The sequence below is a fragment of the Dama dama genome, chromosome 30 (genome assembly GCF_033118175.1).
Source record: "Dama dama isolate Ldn47 chromosome 30, ASM3311817v1, whole genome shotgun sequence".
Taxonomy (NCBI): Eukaryota; Metazoa; Chordata; class Mammalia; order Artiodactyla; family Cervidae; genus Dama; species Dama dama.
The window spans coordinates 25293776-25321554 of record NC_083710.1 but is presented as its reverse complement, the minus strand read 5'-3'; the positions used below and the strand labels follow the sequence as shown (position 1 = coordinate 25321554).

The following is a 27779-nucleotide window of genomic DNA, read 5'->3' as shown; positions in this document are numbered from 1 at the left end:
CAGCCAAACCTAGGTTCAGTGATCAAGCAAGGCAGAGAAAAGGTATGATCACTGTACTCAAAACCAGAAAGGCACAGCCCAGAACTCTATCTCTCCACCCACTCCTCATCATTCAGAAAACCATCTAGGTCTAAATTATTTCATTTTGTCTCATCCATTAGGTGTTTGTGTTTTATGAAGTTAATATTTTTGGATGAGGACTGAAAGATTATGGCAGCACACTTAAACGTACAAATACACAAAATGCCTATGAGAAACGCTGGTTTTGCCTTCACAGGATTATAACACAAGGGTTTATCCTCATTTTAAACTTTTCTCTTCCTCTCCTCTTTTTCTGATAATTGTGTAGTACATCTGATAATTGTGTAGTACAGAGGAAAAAGTGAAAGAAAAGCGTTACTCGTTCAGTGGTGTCCAATTCTTTGCGACCCCTTGGGCTGTGGCCGGCCAGGCTCCTCTGTCCATGGCATTTTTAGGCAAGAGTACTGGAGTGAGTTGCCATTTCCTTCTCCAGGGAATCTTCTCAGGGATGGAACCTGCGTCTCTTGCATTGCAGGAAGAGTAGACCCTCATTTCAGTTCCTCTTTGCAATCTGTGCCAACGTGGACATGTAACTACTGAGCCTGATAACTTCCCACTTCAGGGCGGTGATGCGGCAATGAATATTTGTGAAAGGGAAATACACACGCTCTGGGTACAGCAGTGGACACTTATAACCCTCAGTAAACACACCAGACAACACTTTTCTCCTCTGCCTTCCTCAATGCAGCGTGAGCGTCTAAAGAAGAGCTCTATCTGCTACTGAGCAGAGACGTAGCAGGCCGACTCCTCTCACATGGCCAAGTCCAAGCCCAAGCCCAACCCCATGCGCGCTGTTTAGGTTTGAAAACCCACGGACTCAGTCCAGAGCTGTCCTAACCGAAGTCGAGAGACGCAAGCCCCGCCTCTGCAACCGTAGTTCAGGCCACGCCCCTCCGCGCCCATTGGCTCGTTCAATTCACGCCGAGCACCAATGGGCGGCCGCGCTGTCTAAGGCAGAGCCCCGCGCGCCCAGAGGCAGACAACAGCGGCGGTGTCCGCAGGGACTCTACGCCGGAGACGCGTACCCCGTTGCGCCGAGCTGCGATGAGCACCCCAGCCATCCCCCAGGACCTGCAGCTGAACCCGAGTCAGAGGGCCCAGTCCGCGTTCAGAGGTGAGGCCCACCGTGGCGGGAGCGGCGCGAGCCCGACGGCGGATCGTTTGACTGAGGGGCCGGGGCGGCCACGGGGGCGGGAAGGCTCGGGCAAGGCCGTCAGGGCCGCGGGGCCGCAGACCGGCTTCCCCAGCTCCCAAACCCGGCACGGTTGTGTGAGAAGCCCGCACGGGGTGCTCGGCCTTTCGCGGCCGCGTTCTCGGCGTTTATGAACTGGACAATCGGAGTGGTGCCCGCTGTGCGATGTTAGTGTACGGGCTGAGCTCCTTGCGTGCGGTCGTGACCGGCTGGTGGGGGAGACGCGTCCCAGGTGAGAGAATCCGTTTAGCCTGGGGCAGGGTAGGAGCGAGTATGCGGGGCTCCCGGGCCCGTGGGGGCGGGGCGGGGCGGGGCCGCGTCCGCCCGGGGAGATGATTGCGCCTGCGCAGGGCCCTCCCGCCTCCCGAGTCGGGAGTTCATTTCTGCAGCGAAAAGTGTGCGCTTTTGATGCTTCAGATTCAAGGAATGTTGCCTTCGAGTTAAGAGAAATCTAGAGTTGTCCACTCCCGCATCCCGAGTCGGGAGTTCATTTCTGGAGCGAAGAGTGTGCGCATCTGATGCTTCAGATTGAACGCATGTTGCCTTCGAGTTCAGAGAAATCTCGAGTGATCCAGGTCTTCAGAAATAATAGCTATTTCTTGGCCTATGGATAGGAAAACAAATTCTCACCCACTTCTGGTAAATTAGAACTTGGAGTCAGGTGTCTCATCTCTACCGTTTAGCTCTTGACACTTGGCTTTCAGGAGCTGTATGTCGACAGTGATGCTCTCCAGACTTTTCACTTTCGGACAGTAGGGAATGTTATTCTTGTTCAGAGTGGTTATGGGGACCAGTTATAGCAACAGACATTTAAAAATACGATTATTTCTCAAAAGCAGTACTGAAATGGGAAATTTTCGGTTGTAGACAATATGTGATCTCAAGTAGAATATTTTTCGAAGTTAAATCAGTATGTTTTTTTTAATCAATATTTTATTTGATGTTATTGTATATGATGCTGACCTGTAGCTCTTTTGTTATTTAGAGCAAAGAAGACAAAAACTCAAGGAGCAGCTGTTAAAAAGAAAAACTTCCTTTGCATGCAAACAGGAAAATCAGATGTTACTCAGGTGAGATCAAATGTTTTTCAATTCACTTCTGTCAAATTAGAGCTGTCCAGTAAAGATGTAATGTGAACCACATGTGTAATGTAAAATTTTCTAGTAGCCACATTTTTAAAGAAGAAATGAATTTTAATAACCTTTTATTTAATCCAGTATTTTAATTTGCATTTCTTTATAATAGGTACTGTATTTATTGATATAGTTTGTCTTGATGAATGCTTCATATCCTTCTCCAGGGTGGAAACTTATATTTAGGAGATAGAGCTGGCAGGACTTGGTGATGGATTAGCTGTGGGATATAAAAAAAAAAATAGAGTCAGAGATGATTCTGAATGTCCAGGTTAAAGGAGTCTAAAGAAATATGACAACTAAGTTCAATACCTGACCATTATACTGTGTTTGATAGTGGAAAAGGAAATACTGTGAAGGACATTATTAGATCAGTTTTCAACTGTGAACAATAAGGTGGTAAATCAAGGTAAACTTATGAATTTGATAACTGTTCTGTGAGTATATAAAATTCCTGTTTTTAGGAAATAAACATCAAAGCATTTAGTGGTAAAGAGCCATTATATATATAACTTAACTTGAAAGATTCAGGTAAAAAGTTGTATATATTCTACACATAGACATGTTCAGAAAGAGTGCAAATGATATTGCAAATGGGATAAAATGTTAACAGTAGGCAAATCTGGGTAAAGAATGTATGGATATTCTTTAAATTATTTATAATTTTGCAACTTTATATAAGTTTGGCATTGTTCCCAAATAAAAATTTAAAAAAATTTTTTATATTAATTAGTTTCTTTACTTTATAATAAACATTTTCTTTTACAAATCCCAATTTTTTTGTTCAAGACAAAAAGATGATCCTAGACTTTTGATTTGAATAACTGGGTGGATGGTGATCCTGTATATTGAGATGGGAAGCCTGAGTGAGGAGTGGGAGAATCCAGAGCTCTGTTTGACCATGATAAGTTTGAGGTAGCAATAAGACATCTAAGTGGAGATGCCAAACAGTGATGTGTGTGAAGTTCAGGGGTGAGAATTGGACTAGAGACAAAAACTTGGGAGTTGTCTGTGTGTAGATGGTATTTATTTAAAACCTTGAGGTGGAATGAAATTAATAGAGGGAAAGCAGAGAAAGAACATTAATTCAAATGTGACTGTGACTCTCAACTACTTATTTAAATAAGGAATCCAACTGGGTTATGGGGTTTAGAGTACTCTTATACACAATGGGAAGAAAAGAACGTTCTAAACTCAACTATAGAGCTCTCAAACTCTGTTGACCCTAAAATATACTTTTAGTTCACCTTTTTTATATCTCTAAAGTTGAAATCTGACTTAGAATCAAAGGCATGTCCAACTGACCCTTTTTTCCCCCACTTTGTTCACAGAATACGAAATCACTTGCTAAGAGAGTCTCACGGCCTGTACTAACTAGCCTGTATCTGTAAAAAGAAGTTTGGGTTTAATTCTTTTTTTTTTTGAAAGATAATTGCTTTACAGAATTTTGCTGTTTTCTGTCAAACCCCAACATGAGTCAGCCACAGGTACACATATATCCCCTCCCTTTTGAACCTCCCTCTGCACCCCACCCCTCTCGGTTGATGCAGAGCCCCTGTTTGAGCTTCCTGAACCATGCAGCAAATTCCCGTTGGCTGTCTTTTACATATGCTACTGTAAGTTTCCATGTTATTTCCATACATCTAACCCTCTCCTCCCCTCTCCCCATGTCCATAAGTCTATTCTCTGTGTCTCCGTTAGTGAGGTCGGTCAGTTGTGTCCTCCTCTTTGCGACCCCGTGGACTATAGCCTACCAGGCTCCTCTGTCTGTGGGATTCTCCAGGCAAGAAAACTGGAGTGGGTTGCCAGTTCCTTCTCCAGGGGATCTTCCCAACGCAGGGATTGAACCCAGGTCTCCCACATTGGAGGCAGATGTTTTACCCTCTGAGCCACTAGGGAAGCCCCATCGCTGCCCTGTAAATAAATTCTTCAGTACCATTTTTCTAGATTCTGTATATGTGCGTTGGAATACGATATTTATCTTTCTCTTTCTGACTCACTTCACTCTGTATAATAGGTTCGGTTCATCCACCTCATCAGAACTGACTCAAATGCGTTCCATTTCATGGCTGAGTAATATTCTATTGTGTGTATGTACTACAACTTCTTTATCCATTCATGGACATCTAGGTGCTTCCATGTTCTAGCTATTGTAAATAGTGCTGCAATGAACAATGGGATACATGTGTCTTTTTCAATTTTGGTTTCCTCAGGGTGTATGCCTACGAGTGGGATTGCTGGGTCATATGGTGGTTTTCTTCCTAGTTTTTTAAGGAATCTCCATACTGTCTTCCATAGTGGCTGTATCAATTTACATTCACACCAACAGTGCAAGAGCATTCCCTTTTCTCCACACCCTCTCCAGCGTTTATTGTTTGTAGACTTTTTGATGATGGCCATTCTGACTGGTGGGAGGCTATATCTCATTGTAGTTTTGATTTGCTTTTCTCTAATAATGAGCAATGCTGAGCATCTTTTCATATGTTTGTTAGCCATCTGTATGTCTTCTTTGGAGAAATTTCTGTTTAGGTCTTTTTCCCACTTTTTGATTGGGTTGTTTGTTTTTCTGGTATTGAGTTGTATGACTTGCTTGTATATTTTGGAAATTAATCCTTTGTCAGTTGTTTCATTTGCTATTATTTTCTCCCATTCTGAGGGTTGTCTTTTCACCTTGCTTATAGTTTCCTTTGCTGTGCAAAAGCTTTTAAGTTTAATCAGGTCCCACTTGTTTACTTTTGTTTTTATTTCCTTTACCCTAGGAGGTGGGTGAAAGAGGATCTTGCTTTGATTTATGTCATCGAGTATTCTATGTTTTCCTCTAAAAGTTTTATAGTTTCTGATCTTAATTTAGGTCTTTAATCCATTTTGAGTTTATCTTTGTGTATGGTGTTAGGAAGTGTTCTAATTTCATTCTTTTACATGTAGCTGTCCAGTTTTCCCAGCACCATTTATTGAAGAGGCTGTCTTTCCCCACTGTATATTCTTGCCTTCTTTGTCAAAAATAAGGTACCCATAGGTGCTTGGGTTTATTTCTGGGCTTTCTGTGTTGTTCCACTGGTCTATATTTCTGTTTTCATGCCAGTACCATACAGTCTTGATGACTGTAGCTTTGTAGTATAATCTGAAGTCAGGAAGGTTGATTCCTCCAGCTCCATTCTTCTTTCTCAAGACTGCTTTGGCTATTTGGGGTCTTTTGTGTTTCCATATGAATTGTGAAATTTTTTTTTCTAGTTCTGTGAAAAATGCCATTGGTAATTTGATAGGAATCACGTTGAATCTGTAGATTGCATTTGGTAGTATAGTCATTTTCACAATATTGATTCTTCCTACCCAGGAACATGGAGTATCTCTCCATCTGTTTATGTCATCTTTGATTTCTTTCATCAGTGTCTTATAATTTTCTATGTACAGTTCTTTTGTCTCCTTATGTAAGTTTATTCCTAGATATTTAATTCTTTTTGTTGCAGTGGTGAATGGGATCAATTCCTTAATTTCTCTGTCTGATTTTTCATTGTTAATGTATAGAAATGCAAGTGACTTCTGTGTATTGATTTTGTACCTGCAACTTTGCTAAATTCACTGATTAACTCTAGTCATTTTCTGATACTATCCTTAGGGTTTTCTATGTACAGTATCATGTCATCTGCAAACAGTGAGAGCTTTACTTCTTCTTTTCTGATCTGGATTCCTTTTATTTCTTTTTTTTCTCTGATTGCTGTAGCTAGGACTTCCAGAACTATGTTGAATAATAATGGTGACAGTGGACACCCTTGTCTTGTTCCTGATCTTAGGGGGAATGCTTTCCGTTTTTCACCATTAGAATAATGCTTGCTGTAGGCTTATCATATATGGCCTTTACTATGTTGAGGTAGGTTCCTTCTATGCCTATTTTTTGAAGAATTTTAATCATAAATGGGTGCTGAATTTTTTTCAAAGGCTTTTTCTGCATCTATTGAGATTATCATATGGTTTTCATCTTTCAATTTGTTAATATGGTGTATCATACTGATTGATTTGCGTATATTGAAGAATCCTTGCACTCCTGGAATAAATCCAACTTGATCATGGTATATGAGTTTTTGATGTGTTGCCAAATTCTATTTGCTAAAATTTTGTTGAGGATTTGTGCATCTATGTTCATCATTGATATTGGCCTGTAGTTTTTTTTTGTGTGTGTTGTCTTTGTCTGGTTTTGGTATCAGGGTGATGGTGGCCTCATAGAATGAGTTTGGAAGTGTTCCTTCCTCTGCAATTTTTTGCAAGAGTTTTAGAAGGATAGGCATTAGCTCTTCTCAGAATGTTTGATAGAATTCTCCTGTGAAGCCGTCTGGTCCTGGGCTTTTGTTTTTTGGAAGATTTTTGATCACAGCTTCAATTTCAGTGCTTGTAATTGGGTTGTTCATAATTTCTGTTTCTTCCTGGTTTGGTCCTGGAAGATTGAACTTTTCTAAGAATCTGTCCATTTCTTCCAGGTTATCTATTTTATTGCCATATTGTTGTTCATAATAGTCTCTTATAATCCTTTGTATTTCTGCATTGTCTGTTGTAACCTCTCCTTTTTCATTTCTAATTGTGTTGATTTGATTCTTCTCTTTTTTTCTTGATGAGTCTGGCTAAAGACTTGTCAATTTTATCTTCTCAAAGAACCAGCTTTTAGTTTTATTAATATTTACTGTTGTTTCTTTAATTTCTTTTTCATTTATTTCTGCTTGTATCTTTATGTTTCTTTCCTTCTACTAATTTTTGGGGTTTTTTGTTCTTCTTTTTCCAGTTGTTTTAGGTGTAAAGTCAGGTTGTCTATATTCAATGTTTTTCTTATTTCTTGAGGTAGGACTGTATTGCTATAAACTTCCCTCTTAGAACTGCAGCAAAAGCTACTCCCATAGGTTTTGACTTGTTGTGTTTTCATTGTCATTTGTTTCTAGAAATTTTTTGATTTCCATTTTTGATTTCTTCAGGAACCTGTTGGTTATTTAGAAATGTGTTGTTTAATCTCCATGTGTTTGTAATGAGATCCATCTCATGTAATGTATCATTTAAGACTTCTGTTTTCTTATTCATTTTCTGTTTTTAATGATCTGTCCATTGGTGTGAATGGGGTGTTAAAGTCTCCTACTATTATTGTGTTACTGTCCATTTCTCCTTTTGTGTCTGTTAGTGTTTCTTATGTACTGAGGTGCTCCTGTGTTGGGTGCATGAAGTTGCTCAGTCGTGTCCAACTCTTTGCGACCCCATGGACAGTAGCCTACCAGGCTTCTTCGTCCATGGGATTTTCCAGGCAAGAGTACTGGAGTGGGCTGCCATTTCCTTCTCCAGGGGATCTTCCCAACCCAAAGATCGAACCCGGCGTTGGGTGCATAGATATTTACAATTGTTATGTCTTCCTTTTGGACTGATCCCTTGATCATTATGCAGTGTTCTTCCTTATCTCTTGTAATGTTCTTTATTTTAAGGTCTGTTTTGTCTAATATGAAGATTGCTACTCCAGCTTTCTTTTGCTTCCCATTTGCATGGAATATATTTTCCCATCCCCTCACTTTCAGTCTATATGTGTCTTTAGGTCTGACGTGGGTTTCTTGTAGACAGCATTTGTATGGGTCTTGTTTTTTTATCCATTCAGCCAGTCTATGTCTTTTGGTTGAAGCATTTAATCCATTTACATTTAAAGTAATTATTGATACATATGTTCCTATTGCCATTTTCTTAATTGTTTGGGGTTGATTTTGTAGATCTTTTTCTTTCTCTTGTATTTCTTGACTATATAAGCCCCTGTAACATTTGTTGTAAAGCTGGTTTGGTGGTACTGAATTCTCTTAACTTTTGCTTGTCTGAGAAACTTTATTTCTCCATCAATTTTGAATGAGATCCTTGCCAGGTACAGTAATCTTGGTTGTAGATTTTTCTTTTTCCCTTTCAGTACTTTAAATGTATCCTGCATTCCCTTCTGGCCTGCAGAATTTCTGCTGAAAGATCAGCTGTTAAGCATATGGGGTTTCCTTTGTATGTTACTTGTTGCCTGTCCCTTGCTGCTTTTAATAGTCTTTCTTTGTGTTTAGTCTTTGTTAGTTTAATTAGTATGTGTCTTGGCATGTTCCTCCTTGGGTTTATCCTGTATGGGACTCTTTATGTCATTGACTATTTCTTTTTCCACGTTGGGGAAATTTTCAACTATAATCTCTTCAAAAATTTTCTCATACCCTTTCTTTGTCTCTTCTTCTGGGACCCGTACAATTTGAATGTTTGTGCGTTTGATATTGTCCCAGAGGTCTCTGAGACTATCAGTTCTTTTCAGAAGTTATTTCCATCATTTTATCTTCTAGTTCACTGATTCGTTCTTCTGCTTCCTATATTCTGCTATAGATTCCTTCTAGAGTATTTTTAATTTCAGTAATTGTGTTGTTTGTCTCTGTATGTTTATTCTTTAATTCTTCTAGGTCTTTGTTAATTGATTCTTGCATTTTCTCCATTTTGTTTTTTGATTATCTTTACTATCATTATTCTGAATTATTTTTCATGTAGCTTGCCTATTTCCTCTTAATTTATTTGGACTTCTGTGTTTCTGGTTTGTTCCTTTATTTGTGTAGTATTTCTCTGCCTTTTCGTTATTTTTTTTAACTCATTGTGTTTGAGGTCTCCTTTTCCCAGGCTTCAAGGTTAAATTCTTTCTTCATTTTGGTTTCTGCCCTTCTTAAGGTTGGTCCAGTGGGTTATGTAAGCTTCTTAAAGGGTGAGATTTGTGCTGAGTCTTTGTTTTTCCTCTGATGGGCAAGGCTGAGTGAGGTGGCAATCCTGTCTGCTGATATTGGGTTTGTATTTTTGTTTTGTTTGTTGTTTAGATGAGGCCTCCTGCATAGTGTGCTACTGGTGGTTGGGTGATGCCGGCAATTGTATTCAAGTGGTTTCCTTTGTGTGAGTTCTCACTATTTGATACCCCTAGGGTTAGTTCTCTGGTAGTCTAGGGTCTTTGGGTCAGTGCTACCACTCCAAAGGCTCAAGGCTTGATCTCTGGTCAGGATCAAAGATTCTACAAGTGGTTTGTTATGGCATTAAGTGAGATTAAAACAAATATCCAAAAATGAGGGACCAAAGATGCACTCCAGACAAATGGCAGTTACAAAATCAGTCAAATAATAATTAAAATAATGGAATATACATATACAGCCGTGAGCAAAGTCAAAATAGTCCAACAAAAGTAAAGTACAATAGATTGACCCAGCGAACAAAGGAAATCAAAAATTATATTTACCAGTTAAGAACAAAACTAACTAAAGCACAAACTGGAAAACAAAACTAAAGCAAGGTGTCAAGTGGGTAATAAAGCAATGAAAGCAAAACTAACAAATATGTTGAGAGAAAAGAAAAGAAAGAATAGATATACAAAGTTAAATAGAGGTATATGAGGAAGATTTATATCTATTAAAGATTAATTGCAAGAGGAAAGAACAGTAGGAAAGGCAAGCAAAGAAATAAATGTAGGAAAATATAATAGGTTTAAAAAATTTTTAAGTTAAAATTATAAAAAAGAGAAAAAAAAAAAAAAACAGAAGAAAAAAAGAGGAAAGAAGAAAGGGGAAAAAAAGGAAAAAACTCAACAGAATTGCAAAAGCCTAATGCAAAGGCAGAGGTTTATAACAATAATAAAAATTAAAAGTGTGACTGCATATACACATATACACCCATAAGCAAAATCAAAACAGTCCAACAAAAATAAAGTACAGTAGATTGACCCTGCAAACAAAGGAAACCAAAAATTATATCTACCAGAGCAAAACTAACTAAATCACAAACTGGAAAACAAAACTAAAGCAAGGTGCCAACTGGGGAATAAAGTAATGAAAATAAAACTAACAAATATGTTGAGAGGAAAAGAAAGAAAGAATAGATATGCAAAGTTAAATAGAGGTAGATAGAGGAGATTTATATACATTAAAGATTAACTGCAAGGAAAAAAGAACAGTAGAAAAAGCCAACAAAGGAATAAATGTAGGAAAAATAATAAAGGTTTAAAATTTTTTTAAAGAGAAAAGAAAAAAAAAGGAAACTCTAGAACTGCAAAAGCCCAAAATAGAGGCAGAGGTTTATAACAACAATAAAAAATGTGACTGAGAAGGAAAAAGAAAAAGAAAAAAAAAGCTCAAAAGCTTAATTAGATTTCATAGTGCCAATAAAATCGACAAGTACAACACAGGGGGAAGAAAAGAAAAAAAAATACAAAAGAATCTACAGAACAAGTCAAAACATAAGAATAATAAATGTTTTTCTTGAGTCACTGCTGTCAGAGTCCTTTCCCTCACCGGGAGTCACAGTCCGCCTCCCCTCCCTAGGACGCCCTCCAACACTGCTGACCCCTGGACCTGCTCTGGGGGCAGCTCAGAGTCTAACCTGCTCCTGCTCCTCTGTGTTCCTGCCTCCAGTGTCCACAGCTAGCAGAACTAGTGCGTTTTCTTTTGTGGGAGCTCTCAGTGACCTTTTATATATTCTGTAGATAGAGTCTACATAGTTGATCGTGTGAATTTTTTTTTTTTTTTTTTAATCATGTGGATATAATCTGCAGCTATACAGCTGGTGGGAAAGTTTTGGGTCTTCTTAGCCACACTGCCCCTGGGTTTCAATTGCAGTTATCTCCACCTCTGCATGTGGGTCATCCACTGGGGTTGCTCCTGAGGCTGCCCTGGAGGGCTTGGGTTTGCCCCTGTGAGGGCCAGGTGTGGAGGTGGTGCAGCTGCTTAGGTCGCAGGGGTTCTGACAGCACCAGGTACTCGGGAGTTGGCGGCCAGGGCAGCAGGAAATACCGTGCTCTAGAAGGGTATGGCCACCTGCACTGGCCAATACACTTCAGTATTCTTGCCTGGAGAACCCCTCCCTGACAGAAGCCTGGCAGGCCACAGTCTACAGGGTTGCAGAGTTGGATGCTACCAAAGCAACCCTGTGCACAAAGATGCAAGGCTTTTTTGCCTGTGGCAGCTCTGCCCCAGTGAGAGTTGAGCGTGAAGGTGGCGCAGCTGCTTGACTTGGGGAACCCTGGTGGTGCCAAGTGTGCAGGGACACGGGCTGCCTCTGTCGCAGGAGTTGGGGCCCTATCACAGTCTTTTCTCAGGCCTCTCGGAGCTGGCGATCAGAAGGCTTCTTTGGCCAGTCTTTCTCTGCAGCTCTGCGCGTTCAGGCTTAGAGGGCTCCCTTGCCTGGGGCCCTTCTCTGTTGTTCCGTGCATCAGGCACATAGAGAGGACCCCTGGCTGGGGTCCTCTGGGTGGTTGCCTACTCTGTACTTGGGCGCATCAGTCACTTAAATGAGCACCCTGGGTGGGGTCCTACTCTGGTAGGTCAGTGCATCAGGCGTTTGATGGGCCAGCCTCTCTATTGTTCAGCGGCCAGTGCTGGCACGTGGTGGGAGAGAGGCTATGGTGATGGGTCCACCCCCTACGTGTGACTCAGCAGTATCGCCTTGCATCCATAGCTGCCTGGCTTCCCTCCACAGGCATTTCCCACCAGTCTCCTCCCTCACATCCCCTCGATCCATCTCTCTGCAGTCAACAGCAGCCCTTGCCCTGGGATTGCTCCACAATCCCTAAACTCCAGCTCCCAGCCACTGCGCCTTCCAGGGGATTACATCCCTGTCCAGGGTATGTATGGCTGCGCTAAGGACTGTCTGATTCTCATTCCATTTAGGCTGCCACAGATCAGCTGTTTGACTCTCAGCCTTAAATGTTTCTCCTCTGACTCAGACAACTGCCCCAGTGTGGGGATCAGACCCCTGTTTCAGTTCCCCCATCCGCCTAGGGCAGGCCCAGTCCTAACTAACACTCCTGTTTTTCCCTCTAGCTCCTTTGTCCTACCGAGTTTTGCGTGGGTCTGTATATCCTTTTCTGCTGGTCAGGTACTCCTGTCTGCTCTCAGCTGGTGTTCTGCATGCACTTCTATGTCTGAAGGTGTATTCCTGATGTATCCGTGGAGAGAGACTCCACGTCCACCTACTCATCCGCCATCTTGTTCCTAGGTTTAATTCTTGAAGAACCTTTTGCTTGGGATGTATAGTCTAAATGCAGTGCCATTTAGAAACTAAAATCCACATTAATTAATAAATTAATTGTGTGTTTGAAAATTTTTAGATTTCTTTTGGGAGAGCTGTTTTTTTCCAAGGTAAGTCTGGTACCAGGTACTTAAAACTAACCAAAGAAAGTGTTGCTTAACAAAGATTTTTGAAGACTTGTTTGAACAACTAGAGAATGGTTTAGAATGAGACTATGGGGGGAGGGTTTAAGATCTTGTAAGAAAATATCTTTACTTTTCCTAGCTATGTTGTTTATGCTTTAAATCACCCTACAATAAAGAAAAGTTTTGCTTAGGACAAGTCAACCTCAGCTCAGTTCTTGCCTCAATTTAGAACTATCAAGTCGGAGAGTGGTTACATCCTCCTATACCTCCCCTCAAAAAGGAAGCATTATCTAAAAGCATGTGGATTTTCTTTTCTTTTCTTTAAGTGATGGAGATCAGAGAGTCAGGACATCTGAAGGCCAGATCCAAGAAGGGAAAAAAGTTCTGAAAATAAAGACAAAAATGGTAAGATACGGAGTAGTTCTCCATCCCTTTTCCCTCATCCCTAAAGAAGGTTTTTTCCCTAAACTCTTTTTGAAAGAAAGGAATTCTAAAATACTGATTTGTCTTAAATAACTCTTCTAGGCTGATAAAGAGAATGTTGGTAGACCTACCGGGATCAAAAATAATTTAACAGTGGAAAAAAACTGTATTCCTTTAAAACCTTCTAATGAATTAACCAATTCAACTATAGCTACGGATCCACCTAATTCTGAGGATAATAATCAAACTCTGCCATTGTTACCAGTTAAAGATGACCCCCAAAGTCAGCATAGAACATTAAGCCAAACATTTCACCTTAAAAACAACAGTAAGAAAAAAACAGTGATTACAGAAAAACCAAAGCACGATGCTAACGTGCCCAAGAAACCTGTGCTTGGAGCATATCGTGGACAAATTGTTCAGTCTAAGATTAATTCCTTTAGAAAACCACTGCAAGTCAAAGATGACAGTTCTACAACAACCAAGAAACTTCCAGCGACTGTCTCTAAAGCCACAAAGCCTCAGCCTGGAGACGTCAGCAGCGTAACAGTGAAAAGTGATAGAGCCTCACATATGACAACTGCCACTAAATTTGCAAACACTACATCTCATATCCGACACCTTGTGCGACCTCCTATTAGAAGTCAGCACAGTGAAACCCAGGACGCCATGAAACAGGGCAGCAGCAGGATGTCTGCCAATGTTACAGTCCGGAAGGGGCCTCGAGAGAAAGAGTTAAATACAGTTTCGTCTGGCATCAAGACCAGTTCTTCACAGGACACAAAAGGAAATAAGACACTATCAAAAAGCATGACAGCTGAAATGGTAGCCAGGCCTGCTTCATCTTCTAATACTAAACTGATAGAAAAGTCAAAAAGCACTGAACAGCGCAGACACACTACGGTGAAAGCAGCTGTCGACAGTAGATGGACTCGGCCCAAAGAAACTGCGGAAGAGAGAAAGTAAGTAGATGTAATTTTATTAGCTCAGTTTTCAGTAGAGTACCATTTGTGAATTCGGCTTATCATTTCCTTGATACTAGAGTATTTGAGGTTTTTGTACATGGATTCTCTTCATATGCAGATCAGCCTAAGGCTATTTATATTGTGGAACAGTATATCCTAAGTTACTATACTTGAGTATGTTTGATTGGGCTTACCTGGTGACTCAGTGGTGAAGAATCCACCTGCAATGCAGAAGACACAGGTTTGATCCCTGGGTTGGGAAGAAACCCTGCAGAAGGAAATTGCAACCCACTCCAATATTCTTGCCAGGGTAATCCCATGGACAGAGGAGCCCGGTGGGCTACAGTCCATGGGGTCGCAAAAGAGTCGGATGTGACTTAGCAACTAAAACCAAACCAAAACAGGTTTAATTAGGTTGTTTTATGTAATCAAAGTTAAAATGGTTAATGAAATTGGGAAATGTTTTATAACCTCTCCATTTAAAAATGCATTCTTGGGGTCTTTGCGCATATAGTTAACATTGATATGTTCCCTCTTTATCTTCAAACAGGTGAACTATATATGTGCCACTAGTGTAGAATTAAAGACTGGAAGTATTGTTCAGCTTTCACTGTGTTTGACAGAATTCTGTCATCAGTGTCACAGTAATGTTTATATGCTGCTTCTAACTGTAGAGCTCGTCTGAGTGAGTGGAAAGCTGGCAAAGGAAGAATTCTGAAACGGCCTCCAAGCTCAGCAGTTACCCGGCCTGAGCCTGAAACACAAGATGAACAACCTGTTGGATCCTTCTGGACTACCATGGCAGAAGAAGATGAGCAACGACTGTTTACTGAAAAAGTAAACAAGACATTTTCTGAATGCCTGAAGCTGATTAATGAGGTAGATAGAGTGTTTATCTTATATTTGTTTATAGCTTTATAGCTTATAGCTTAATAGCTTACAAATTAAGTTTATAGCTTACAAATTACCTTCATCAGTGTTATCTCATTAAATTATATCATCAATCTTTTTTGACCAATTAATGTGTCATCAGTGTCATGGAGACTTAATTGTGAGATTGTTTCTCTTTAGCCTTTAATGGGCTACATTCTAATTGAGTTCCTATAAATGTATCAAAGGGATTCTTAGATTTTTTTCCATTGAGTTTATAAATATTGTATTTCTCTAAGATATTAATATAGAGTGGACTGGGGGTGGGTATTTGCTCTGATACTTCTGTTTTTTACATTCAGTCAACGTATTTACAAATTATTTTTTCTACTCATTCTATACTTTACCAAAGACTAGCAGCACAAATTATTGTCACAGATTAAATTTAACTAAAATATTTGCAAACCAAATCCCATTACTCTAAACCAACATGGTCTTCAACTGTAGAATTTAATGATTTGGACCAGAATTTTATGGGAATGATAATCAACTTCAGAGTGTGTGTGTGTGTATTTTTTCCTCCTGACTTTTCCTTAATCTTGCTTTGGTCACTCACTGGTGTCTAAACATAGCAAGAGTGATGAATATACAGAGTGTAATTTCAAACCTTTCTCTAGTCTTTATGAATATCTGTAAACTTTTTGTAGTTCTGACAGCCAGTGAAAATTATGGTCAGGGAAACTGATTCTATTCCTATCTACTCTACTGGGGTTTTTTATTGATACTGTGGAATTTTCTGCCCTACTATTTACCTATATATAGCTGTTAATTACATAAGCCATTACAGATTCATTTTTTTAATCTTACTATCAAAACCTGACAAAGATAATCAGGAAAAAAAAAAAAACTAGCGAGCTGTTTCCATAAGCATTTGGTAGGTTAAAAAATTATAAATAAAGTAATAACAAATAGGGACTCCCCTGGTGGTCCAGTGGCTAGGACTCTGCACTCCCAATGGTAGGGAACCTGGGTTCCATCTCTGCTTGGGGAACTGGATCCCACTTGCTTCAACAAGAAGATCCTGCAAGCCACAACTGAGACCAGGCACAGGCGGAAAGAAGTGTGTATGTACATACATCAACAAATAGAATTCCATAGCATACAAGAGGGTAAACATAAAGACTGAGTAGCGTGTTAGTCACTTTTTTTACTTATTTTTTCTCAACTAGTGTTTCTTTTTTCTAACTCTTGACTGACCTACTTCTTGCTAACCATTCAGAATAAGTTTGGAGTAAGGAAAACAATGGTGACTATTTTATGAATAATTTTCTACCAACCTTTTTTTCTCTTTATCACTGATCCTGATTGTAGTAGGCTTACTTAATTGTTCATAGTTTGTAGACTAAACAGCATCACTCACTTTATTTCTTGCTGTTTTAGGGGTGTCCAAAAGAAGAAGTATTAGTTACACTAAACGACCTGATTAAAAATATTCCGGATGCCAAAAAGCTTGTTAAATATTGGATATGCCTTGCACATATTGAATCACTCACAAGTCCTATTGAAAATATTATCGCAATCTATGAGAAGGCCATTCTGGCAGGAGCTCAGGTGAGATGATAACTTATGGGTCATTATTATTTCAGTGTAAATAATTCAGAATTATTTTGGAACACATCACCATATAACTTGATACAATTTTGCTTATTTATGCATCAGTAATGAATGTTTAAAGACTACAGAATTACATATTAGAGGCTGTTTTTCTCCCTTCTAAAACTTGCCCATGTACTAGGGATAGTCAGACCGTAGAAAATGGATATAAGCTGAAATATGCATTTCCTAAAATGTGATGTGAGAAATAGTTTACCACAGCATGTCATTTTGGACATCGTCTAGTGGAGAAATCTACTGAAAGACTGAATTTTCAGTATTAAAAAGTATTTAATAGAAAGCAAATGGAATTAAATTAACTTTTAAAAATGTTAGCAAGCTCTCTTACCAGAGAACTCTCACTTTTTATCTTTATGGACTCATATTTATATGCCATATGTTTGGTCCAGTCACATATAGAAAATGGCAATAAACTAATTTCTCTGACATTAGCACCATAGTGGTTTAATATCATATCTGTTACCTCTTCCCATTGTGCTGCTACAAAAAAGCCCTGGGGCATAGAATAAGTCATATCTTGAGTTTTTATTTGGTTGTTCATTTTGTTTTTATGGGCAGATATTCCTAATGTATTTCCTTTTGGCCAAGTTTCTCAGAAATGCATTCTTAGAAATTGTTTACAGAGTTTTTAAAAACTTTTCTTTTTCAGCCTTTCCTGAAGAAAGGTCTATATCCTTTAGTATCAGCAAAGCCAACAAATACTATTTGATTTTTCACCTGAATTAACATATCATATATTCAGCAGGTATTCTCTCTAAATGTGTAAGACACTTTGCTGAAGGATAATTGTATTCCACCTAACTTCACCTGGAAGAGAATGTTAGGTCCCTACTTCATTGAGCCAGAAGGGACGTTACTTAATGGTGCTTATGATAGTATAGCTAGGATGCAAAACTAGAGCCAGGCATTCATAGAGAAAGCAGTCAAGAGAGAGATGTGAGACCAGAGCAGAAGTTGGGGAACAGGGATCAAAATTGGACAAGAAAACCGAACACCTGATGGGTGAGTCCTTTAGGACTAAGTTCAAAAATTAAGAATGTGACCCTGAACTTCCCTTTTGTATCATACTTTGAATATACTCCATTAGCAGGCATTGTGGTTCAAGGGAATATAGTAAGTACTTACACTATATGACATTTAATGCATAGTTACTGAACTGCTGAATTTTTGAATGAATAAAATGTTAGACTAATCAACCTTGAACTCTTCAAAGATGCATTTAATAGCATGTGAAACAAAAATATAACCATGGGCTGGAATGTAGGAGAAAAGGAATAAAGGAATAAAACAAATTTAGAGTAAACAATATAATCAGCTCTTTGATAGATATTAATAGTCTTAATTTGCTACTTGTTCATTCATTTTATTCCTGTCAAGCAAGCAGTAATAGTTACCATAGGGTTAAGAAAAATTAACAGGGAAATTTTTAAATTGATAAAATTCTATCCCTTAACCCTGGTGGCTCAGAGGGTAAAGTGTCTGCCTGCAATGTGGGATCCCTGGGTTGGGAAGATCCCCTGGAGAAGGAAATGGCAACCCACTCCAGTATTCTTGCCTAGAGAATCCCATGGACAGAGAAGCCTGGTGGGCTACAGTCCATGGGGTCGCAAAGAGTCGGACATGACTGAGCGACTTCACTTTCTTTTCTTTAAGTTTATTTTTATTTGGAAAAGACAGTCATGTTTTTCAACTTGAGTAGCAAGAATTCTGAGAAAAATGGTCTAAGAACCATTGCTTTCTTTTAAAATATGTAATTTAATCACTGGATTTAATATTTTCTACTTGGATAACCTAGTTACTGTCTAAGAATATAAAACTTATATGGGTCTGCTTTCTTCATTAAAAAAAAATTAAGCCCATTGAAGAGATGCGACATACAATTGTTGAAATTCTGACAATGAAGAGTCAAGAAAAACTTAAATTTGGTAAGTTAGTTTCTTTTGTTTCCTTCAGGTGAATTGTGATTTAATTTTAAATTTCTTTGCTGAATTATTTTTATCTTTTAAACTTTTTAAAATATTTAAGTTGGTTCTTTCCTCATACTTCTGTTGACTTATCTCTGAAATTCATTGACTCTACATAGTGTAAATAATTCTTAACTAGGAGATCTGGTTCAAAATCGTTATCATGTATCTGTAAAAGTTACCTTACCTCTCTAAGCCTTTTCCTGTCTTGGTCAGGAAGGTTTCCTGGAGTAGGGAACGGCAATCCACTCCAGTATTCTTGCCTGGAGAATCCCGCGGACAGAAGCCTGGCAGGTTACAGTCCATGGGGTTGCAAAGAGTTGGACATGACTAATACTTTCACTTTTTTGACTAGATGATCTCTATAAAGATTTTTTAGTTCAACAGAGAATATTTCTATTTATGGTTGCTGTTAACAAGTACCAGTGGGACATACAGGAGATGTATATGATCTGATCTTAAAGGCTGTATTTAATGAAGGAGCTGAAGAGGGAATGGGCTTCCCTGGTGGCTCAGATGGTAAAGAATCTGCCTGCCATGCAGAGACCTGGGTTTGATCCCTGGGTCAGGAAGATCCCCTGGAGAAGGAGATGGCAACCCACTCCAATATTCTTGTCTGGAGAATCCCATGGACAGGGGAGTCTGACAGGCTACAGTCTGTGGGTTCGCAAAGAATCGGACATGACTGAGCAACTAATACACACACACGTAAGAGGGAATGATCAGGGTGACAGAAGGAAAACCAGGAAAGACTAGTTTATCACAAACCAAAGGCAGAGGAAGGTCTAAGAATAGCTCAGCCCATTGAAATGGGTGAAGGGAGGTCAAAAGATACAAACTACCAGTTATAAAATAAATAAGTCCTGGGGATGCAAAGCACAGTGTGGTATCTGAAGTAATAACACTGTATTGCATATTTGAAAGTTGTTGAGAGAGTAAACCTTAGAAGTCCTCATCACAAGGAAAAAGATTTGTAACTCTGTATGGGGACAGATGTTAATCATTTCACAATGTATTGTGATCGTCATTTTACAATATATACAAATATTAAATCATTATGTTGTGTACTTGAAACAAATATTGTATGTCAATTATACTGCAATTTTAAAAAATTTATATATTCTAAGCATGCTTGCCCTTTAATTTTGTCTTAGTGGATCATATTTAAGCTCGTACCAAGATTGTCTTCCTTCTGTCTTGTACTCATTTTTCAAGACCCCATGGAAATGTCATTTGTGAAGCCTTCCTTTGCCATCTCCCTGTCCCTCAAGCAAACTCAGTTATTTCTTTGTTTGGGTTCTTGTGACCCTTTGTTTTTTTAACCTCATGTATAGCATTTTCCACATAATTATTTTAAAGCATGTCTCTTCCACAGAATGTGAACTTCTTAAAGGGTGGGGATGATTGCTTTTTGGTATTCATTTCTGAATCCCTGACACATAGGAGATATTAGATATTTGTTAAATAATTGTTAGCAGTATCTGCTTAGAAAAAGTAAATGGTTACAAGATGGCAGTATGGTTCTTTGATTTTGCAAATTTGGCTAACTGTAAATAACCTTGTCTTCTGAATTTGTTCTTTATATTCAAACAAAAGCTTCATCTATAAATCTCTCCGTAGGAGAAAATATTGAGGAGACTTGTGCAACCAAAGAAGAAATCCAAGAAGCCCACACTGATGATACAGATGTTGATCGAGAATCAGAAAAACTGGAAATGGAAAATAAGCATCCTAGAAATGTGGTGTTTCAAGATTGTGAAAAAGAGCAAAATGACGAAGTAAAAGACCCAACCAGTGATGTTAAAACCCCAAGTACAAACACTAGGGCAGGTTGCTTAATTAAATATAATGTGTCCACTACGCCATACTTGCAAAGGTAAACTTTTAAAATGTAATGTGCTCTTGTTTTTGTGCTTAGGGATCGTGCATGTGGTATTTTGAAATCCTTAAGCTCCCGATTAGAACTATTTGTTAATAGAAAGATTTCAAACAAAATGTGATTGGAACATTTCTGTACATTGGAAATTGGAACATTGGAATTGTACATTGGAAATTGGAACATTCCTGTACTTGCTTTGCTTTTTCCTAAATATTACCATTTTAAAAAAGAAAAACTTTAATTTCTGTGTGTTACTAATAACACTGGGTTTGGAAATTGAACAATTAGCCAATTCTATAGGTATTAAGTATCTAGTGTGTACAAGTTGTAACAAACAACAAATGGAGAAATGAAAAAGTTCCTGACTTCAGGGAGCTGGCAGGCCCTCTTTCTGAAGGACAAGTCACATGGATAAATGTTTAGTATAGAAGTATAAAGTGAAAATGGGAATAACTTTGTGGGTCTTTCTTTTTTAGTGTAAAAAAGAAGATGCAGTTTGATGAAACAAATTCAGCATATAAAGAGCTAAAGTTTCTAACACCAGTTAGACGTTCTCGACGTCTTCAAGAGAAGACTTCTAAATTGCCAGATATGTTAAAAGACCATTATCCTTGCGTGTCTTCATTGGAACAATTAACAGAGTTGGGCCGTGAAACTGATGCTTTCGTGTGCCGCCCCAACACAGCCCTGTGCGGCATGTTCTCGGAGCCTGACCCAACAGAAGAGGAGTGAGGTTCTGATAAGGAGTGGGGTTATATTATATTCCAAGAGTGGTTGGCCGGTTGATTGGTTGTGGTTCTGTATGTCGTTTAGGTCAGGAGTTGCCAAGTACCTAAGTATTCACGGCAGAAAGTTAATCCTACCTTGTTGATCTCAATAGACTGAGCTTTTCTCTGAGCTAGGTAATTTGTTAAGACAGTTAGCTTCCTTTGTCACCCAGTTCTGTGGTCTCCGTGTCCCTGGTTGTTCACTGCCACTCTCCATCAGGGCCAGTGACTGTGCATCTGTGGTCTCTTGACCTCTTTCTTTTTTATTATAGTCAAGGTCATAAGAAGGATAGTTAACTACTCCATTTCTAACAGAAAATGATTTGTGGTAAGGAAGAAAACATGCCAAAGCTGATGGGTCTTTGGAACTTTAAATCTGAGTTCCTTTCTTAAGTTCCTTTTCTAACTTGACTATGTAAAATGCTAAAAAGTTTTTAACCCCATTGCTTCGTTTGGTAACAGTTTATATAGACTATTAAAATGGAATTAGAGAAGGAATATATACTATTTCATAAATGTCATTGTAGTTTAAGTAGTATTTCTAAAATAACTAATAACTTAAAACTGATTTCTTCCTTGTAATGTTAATATAAACACTTCACTGTTAAATCATGTCTCCTAAAACATGATAATCATACACAGTAGTAGGACTCTTTTCACACATAAATACCACCACTAAAACTGTTTTGTAAGTCTCCAAACTAATACTTAAGTGGCATATATCCTTTATCAACCCTACAGTTTCAAGTAAGGATTTGGTCATTGTAAAAGATTAGTTTTAAAATTGCATAATATGAATATAGTTAAAAATCACATTACCTATTTATGTTCATGAATTCCGTTTATATAATAGTGCCAATCTTTGTTCTATTTATTGTCTCATGTTCTAGAGAGTAGGATTTTTATTCCTTTTAACTACGTATCTAATATGTATACAATAAAGTAAAATATATAATGATATTGGAATGATATTTCTCTCAACAAATACAAAATGCAATTTAAGCACAGTGAATAAGTGAATGCTTGCCTTTGTTGTTTTTTTTTTTTTTTCCTTAGGTGAATTAATTAAATTAATTAATTAAATTTCCCCCTTCCCCAAATCTTCTTACATACTGATTTGTCAGAGCTAGTGACAATCCCCATCTCTGTGGTTTTGGAAAGAGCACAACCATGTGGTGAAGAGTTGGATCAGGAAGAAACAATGGATTAGACTTTCATTCTCTGACCTCTTGCCCAGAGGAGGGACAGCAGAAGCACGTGCACTTGAAAGGTCTCTGCATTGTCATGACTTCTTGGCCCACACAGTCAGTGACCCTGAGCACAGAGGGCCTCAGTGTCTCAGTAGCATTCTGCATAAAGTCCGCTCCAACTTCAGTTACAGTGTAAACCATCTGGTCCAGGTTGTTTTCATCATAGTATCTATAATCAGTTTCAAAGTGTGTTAGTCACTCAGTCTTGTCCAATTCTTTGTGACCCCATGGACTGTAGCCCACCAGGTTCCTCTGTCCATGGAATTCTCCAGGCAAGGATACTGGAGTGGGTTGCCATTTCCTTCTCCGAATGCTTGCCTTTGAAATACATTACAGTCAGACTGGACTTTAGGTTTTTCAACACTAATTAAAAACAGTGTGTGTTTAATGGTGTGTTTCCTTTTGAAAAATTAATCTATTTATCAAAACTTTTACCTTATTCTTTTTTTCATACTTTATATAAATGGTACAAAATATGTCATTTTGAAAGAAATTTTCAAAATGTAGCTGGCCTACACTGTCACCTTTATACAATCCATACCATATGGTTCGTTAGGCCATGTAACATAGCTTATAATATCTCAGTGAAAGCGAATATCTCAGCAAAACTGTTCTCTGAACAGGTTTCATAGAGTGGGTTTTTTTCCTTCAACTGAGGGGAAATCTACCTAAATAGTCATAGTTCTAACACTTAGAGATGTAGTTATAACTTCTTTTCATATGCTTAAGAACAGTTAACACCTGTCTGATCTAGGTTTGTTCCAAGCTAAATATCTCCCAAGATTGTGATGGATGGTGTATGAACCTTGGAGCCCAACAGACCTACATTCAAAATCTCTCCTCTGGAGTCTGAAGCTAGAATTCTATGCCCAAGTTATTATTCAAGTTTAAGGGCATTTTCAAACATAGATTCATTTGACCGCTCATGATCTTACCTGAAAGTCTCCTTAAAGGTTTTATTCCAGTGAAATTTAAAAGAATCATTAAGTACACCAAATCAAAAAAACTGAAGTCTACCTAACCATAGACTATAAAACATTATATAAAATGAAAATACTCCAATGATTTCAACAGGAGAGATGTAGAAGAAGAAACAAAAGAATTGAAACTAATTATCTTGCTAACAAGCTTGTCATGTTCGGGTGCAGGATACAGAAATTCATGTTCACTCTCATCATCTAGTAGCAGTTTAAGTGTTAAAAGTATAAAATGAAAGGGTAAGACCCCTCAATTCCATCCCTAAGTATCTGGAGAAATGAAAACATGCCCTCACAAAGGCTGTACACAAAGCTGTTCATAATTGTTTTATTAGCCCAGACTGGAAAAAAACACAAAAGCCCATCAACTGGTGCTTGAGAAAACAGAAACCATTATATGCTATATCCATTTGATGGAAATTAAGCAAAACAGATGTTAAGAAAAAGAAGCTACCGAACACAGCAATATAGATGACTCAAAAATATACTAAGTAAAAGAAGTGAGAAAAAATTACATACTATATAATTTCATTTATGTGAAATTCTAGAAAAGATAGAATGTCCATGTTGACAAAGCAGATCAGTGGTTACCTGGTGCCAGAGGCTGAGACAGGAGACTGCAAAAGGACAAGATGAAAATGGGGAAAATGGAAATGTTCTATACCTTAGTGGTAGTTACACAGTTATGCTTATGTCAAAACTCACTGAAGTGTGCACTTAAGACGGGAGTATTTTATTATATGTAAAATATACCTCAAAATGGACTTCCCAGATGGTATAGTGGTAAAGAATCCACCTGTTTTCCAATGTGAAGAACTGACTCATTGGAAAAGACCCTGATGCTGGGAAAGATTAAAGGCACAACAGAGGATGAGATGATTGGATGGCATCACCAACTCAATGGACATGAGTTTGAGCAAGCTCCAGGAGTTGGTGAAGGACAGAGAAGCCTGGCGTGCTGCTGTCCATGGGGTCGCAAAGAGATGACCGAGCGACTGAACTGACAAAGAATCCGCCTGCAATGGTTGGAGATGTGGGTTAGATCCTTAGGTCGGGAAGATCTGGAGAAGGAAATGGCAACCCACTCCAATATTCTTGCCTGGGGTTGCAAAAAGGACAAAACTTAGCAACTAAAACAACAGCAATACCTCTAAAGAATATACCCTTATATTTAAAAACACAAGGATCCCAACCAAAAAATAAAAATGTAACTCCAGCCACTATGGAGGAGCGGGTATTGTGGGTGATGGGGTTTTCAACTCCAGAGTTACGCACATGGAGCCAGAAGGCTTAGCGCCAGCCACGCTAGCCCCCTGGCCCAAGTGCCAGACATGGGTGAGCGAGCTCTCAGAGGAGTGCAGCTCCCAGCCTTCAAGCTACCCCAACTGACACCCAGTGGAGCTGATCCTCAAGTCTGAACAATTCTCTTCCTCTTCGTCAGTGTTTCAGAAGTTCAGAAGTTTCATGCTTGCTTGAAACTGCCCTTCTGATCTTCGTCATTTCTGAATACATCGCTTCCAGTGAAACTATGCTATCACCTAACTCAACTGATACACAGGGTGGAGCTTATAAAATTAAGACAATCTTTTTTTTTTTTTTTTTCCAATAAGACCTGGAGTTTGAAACTGTTATCTCACGAGGAACTCAGGAAAATTAACTTTGAGATTCAAAGGTCATTAGACATCATATCAGTTTAATATTTTGAAAATGTTTTATCTACATGGCTTATCAGGAGAGAAACTAGGCTGTAATTGGTTCCTACTTGCTCATTGTACACCCATTTGCTGCAAAGCTGAAGGTGCTGCCTGCAACTGTCTGCATGCATTGCTCAGTCACTTCAGTCGTGTCTAACTCTTTGCAACTCCATGGACTGTAGCCCGCAAGGATCCTCTGTCCATGGGATTCTCCAGGCAAGAATGCTGGAGTGGGTTGCCATTTCCTTCTCCAGGGGACCTTTCTGACTCAGGGATCGAACCCGGGTCTCTTATGTCTTCTGCATTGGCACGTGGGTTCTTTACCACTGGTGCCACCTGGGAAGCCTACTGTGCAATTGCCTACTATGTTATTATCACCTAAAGAACATTTCTTTTCCTAGACGTACACTGGTGGTCCTTTTGAAACGTATGGAGGACTACCCTGGTGGACTAGTGGATAAGATTGTTGTGTCTTGTTCAGTTGCTGAGTTGTGTCCCACTCTTTGCGACCCCACAGATATAGCCCACCAGACTCCTCTGTCCATGGAATACTCCACACAAGAATCCTGGAGCGGGTTGCCATTCCCTTCTCCAGGGGAATCTTCCTGACCCAGAGATCGAACGCAGGTGTCCTGCATCGCAGGCAGACTCTTTACCACCTCAGCCACCAGGGAAGTCCTAGAGATACTGCTAAAGAACCTAAAAGCACAAGGCACCCCCCGCCCCGCCCTACACACACACCATAACAAAGAATTACCCAGTCCAAATTGTCAACAAGACAGAAACCCTGAACCAGCTTGTCTCTCCCTGGTAATGCCCTCCACTGAACCTCACCTTTCACTTCAATGAAATGTGCCTCCCACTTCAGCAATTCCTACACGGATTTTGGGTCCCAAAGAATGGCACCACCTCCAAAATCTTAAGACTATGGTCCCTTTCTCTTCATGACTCCTCTCCTGCCAGCTGTCTCCCTTGCTCCCTACATGGTGGTTCTTTGACTTCATTCAAACCTTCTAGTTCATCATCGAGACCATTTAGGCCAATTTCTATTTTCATTTATTTTTATTTTTTGGCTGTACCAAGTAGCTTGTGGGGTCTTAGTTTACCGACCAGAGATTAAATCTGAGCCCTTGGCAGTGAGAGCACAGAGCCCTAACCATTGTACCACCAGGAATTCCCTCTAGTATTTTTTAAAAGATAAACAAAAAAAACCCAGATACAATTAAATTTCATCATGTTTTATTCAAAATATCAGTTCAGTATTAATCAATATGAAGTGAAGTAGCTCAGTCATGTTCGACTCTGTGATCCCGTGGACTGTAGCCTGCCAGGGTCTTCTATCCATGGGATTCTCCAGGCAAGAATACTGGAGTGGGTAGCTATTCCCCTTCTCCAGGGCATCTTCTTGACCTAGGGATCGAACTCAGGCCTCCTGCATTGCAGGCAGATTCTTCGCTGTCTGAGCCACCAAGGAAGCTCATTAATCAATACACAAAATGATCAATGGAATATTTTACTCTTTTTTTTTTTTTTTTAATTTTGGGCTCAGATGGCTCAGATAGTAAAGAATCTGCTTGGAATGTAGGAGACCCAGGTTTGATCCCTGTGTTTGGAAGATCCTCTTAGAGAAGGAAATGGCAACCCACTTCAGTATTCTTGCTTGGAGAATTCTATAGACAGAGGAGCCTGGCAGGCTATAGGCTATGGGGTGGCAAATAGTTGGACACAACTGAGCAACTGACGCTTTCTCTTTGGTATTTTACTTTTTTCTAAACTGGCATAAGTAAGTGCAATACAATTTTGAGCATTATCTTTCATCTACTGGTCTCGCCAAATTCATTTAGTGACTAACATTTTTAGGTTATTTTTCACACATATAATCTTATCATTTGTGAGCAATGACAATATTCTTTCTTTCATTCTAATATTTATGCCTTTTCTTTCTTTCTCTTATGAACAAGTTAAAATCCCCCTGTGAAATTCTGATAGGAATGGGCTGGCAAGAACTCTTGCCTTGTTCCCAACCAGTGGGGAGGAATTCTGTGGCCAGCCATCACCACCTGATTTTATTTTCTTAAGTGCTGGGGCGCTCTGAAATCCTGTGTGTATTTTACACTTACAGCACATTTCTATTTGCACCAGCAGTACTTTTCATGTGCTCAGGAGCCACGCATGAGTAGAGCCTACCGCCTGGATGGTGCCATTCTCCACTCACTTCCTTCACAGGGATATACGGTCTAGACCCCGAGGTGTGTCACGTCAGTCACCCCAATATCAGCACCCCTAGCTCCCCAGTCCTAACATGCTTGTACTCGGTAGCTTCAGTTGTGTCCAACTCCTTGCGACACCATGGACTGTAGCCCGCCAGGCTCCTCTGTCCATGGGATTCTCCAGGCAAGAATACTGGAGTGGGTTGCCATGCCCTCCTCCAGGGGAATCTACCTGAGCCAGGGATTGAAAACTGTGTCTCCTGGGTCTCCTGCATTGCAAACAGTTTCTTTACTGCTGAGCCACTGGGGAAGCCCAGTCCTAGTATAATTCTGTTAACTGCATAATCCAAGGATCAGGATGATTCAAAATTCTCACTCCTGGAAACAACTACATAACTATGGACTGGAATCACCTCTCAGCTGCTCTATCACCTTTGACCACAATAGCTTCACCTTGTGTTTTGAAAACATACCCAAAACTTCACCACTCAGAATTTTACTATATAAAATAAAGAAGTATAAGAACTAATAAATAAGTAAAAAATC

General features: G+C 39.3%; 1 protein-coding gene across 1 annotated transcript; it reads left to right on the top strand.

The window, feature by feature from the left end:
• The first annotated feature begins 1031 nt into the window (after positions 1–1031).
• On the top strand, positions 1032–22060 carry CKAP2 (cytoskeleton associated protein 2). The gene is made up of 9 exons (XM_061133882.1): positions 1032–1195; positions 2259–2343; positions 12887–12965; positions 13086–13945; positions 14623–14827; positions 16259–16429; positions 18348–18417; positions 20077–20332; positions 20812–22060. The coding sequence occupies exons 1-9, from the start codon at positions 1126–1128 to the stop codon at positions 21065–21067; spliced, it is 2052 nt and encodes a 683-aa protein (XP_060989865.1). The 5' UTR covers positions 1032–1125; the 3' UTR covers positions 21068–22060.
• The last annotated feature ends 5719 nt before the right edge of the window (positions 22061–27779 follow it).

What these genes read in the sequence shown, in the direction of transcription:
- CKAP2 (XM_061133882.1), top strand. Translation starts at nt 1,126, where the DNA reads ATGAGCACCCCAGCCATCCCCCAGGACCTGCAGCTGAACCCGAGTCAG. An exon ending in GGCCCAGTCCGCGTTCAGAG is followed by an intron (nt 1,196 to 2,258) that starts GTGAGGCCCACC and finishes TTTGTTATTTAG; the next exon opens with AGCAAAGAAGACAAAAACTC. An exon ending in GAAAATCAGATGTTACTCAG is followed by an intron (nt 2,344 to 12,886) that starts GTGAGATCAAAT and finishes CTTTTCTTTAAG; the next exon opens with TGATGGAGATCAGAGAGTCA.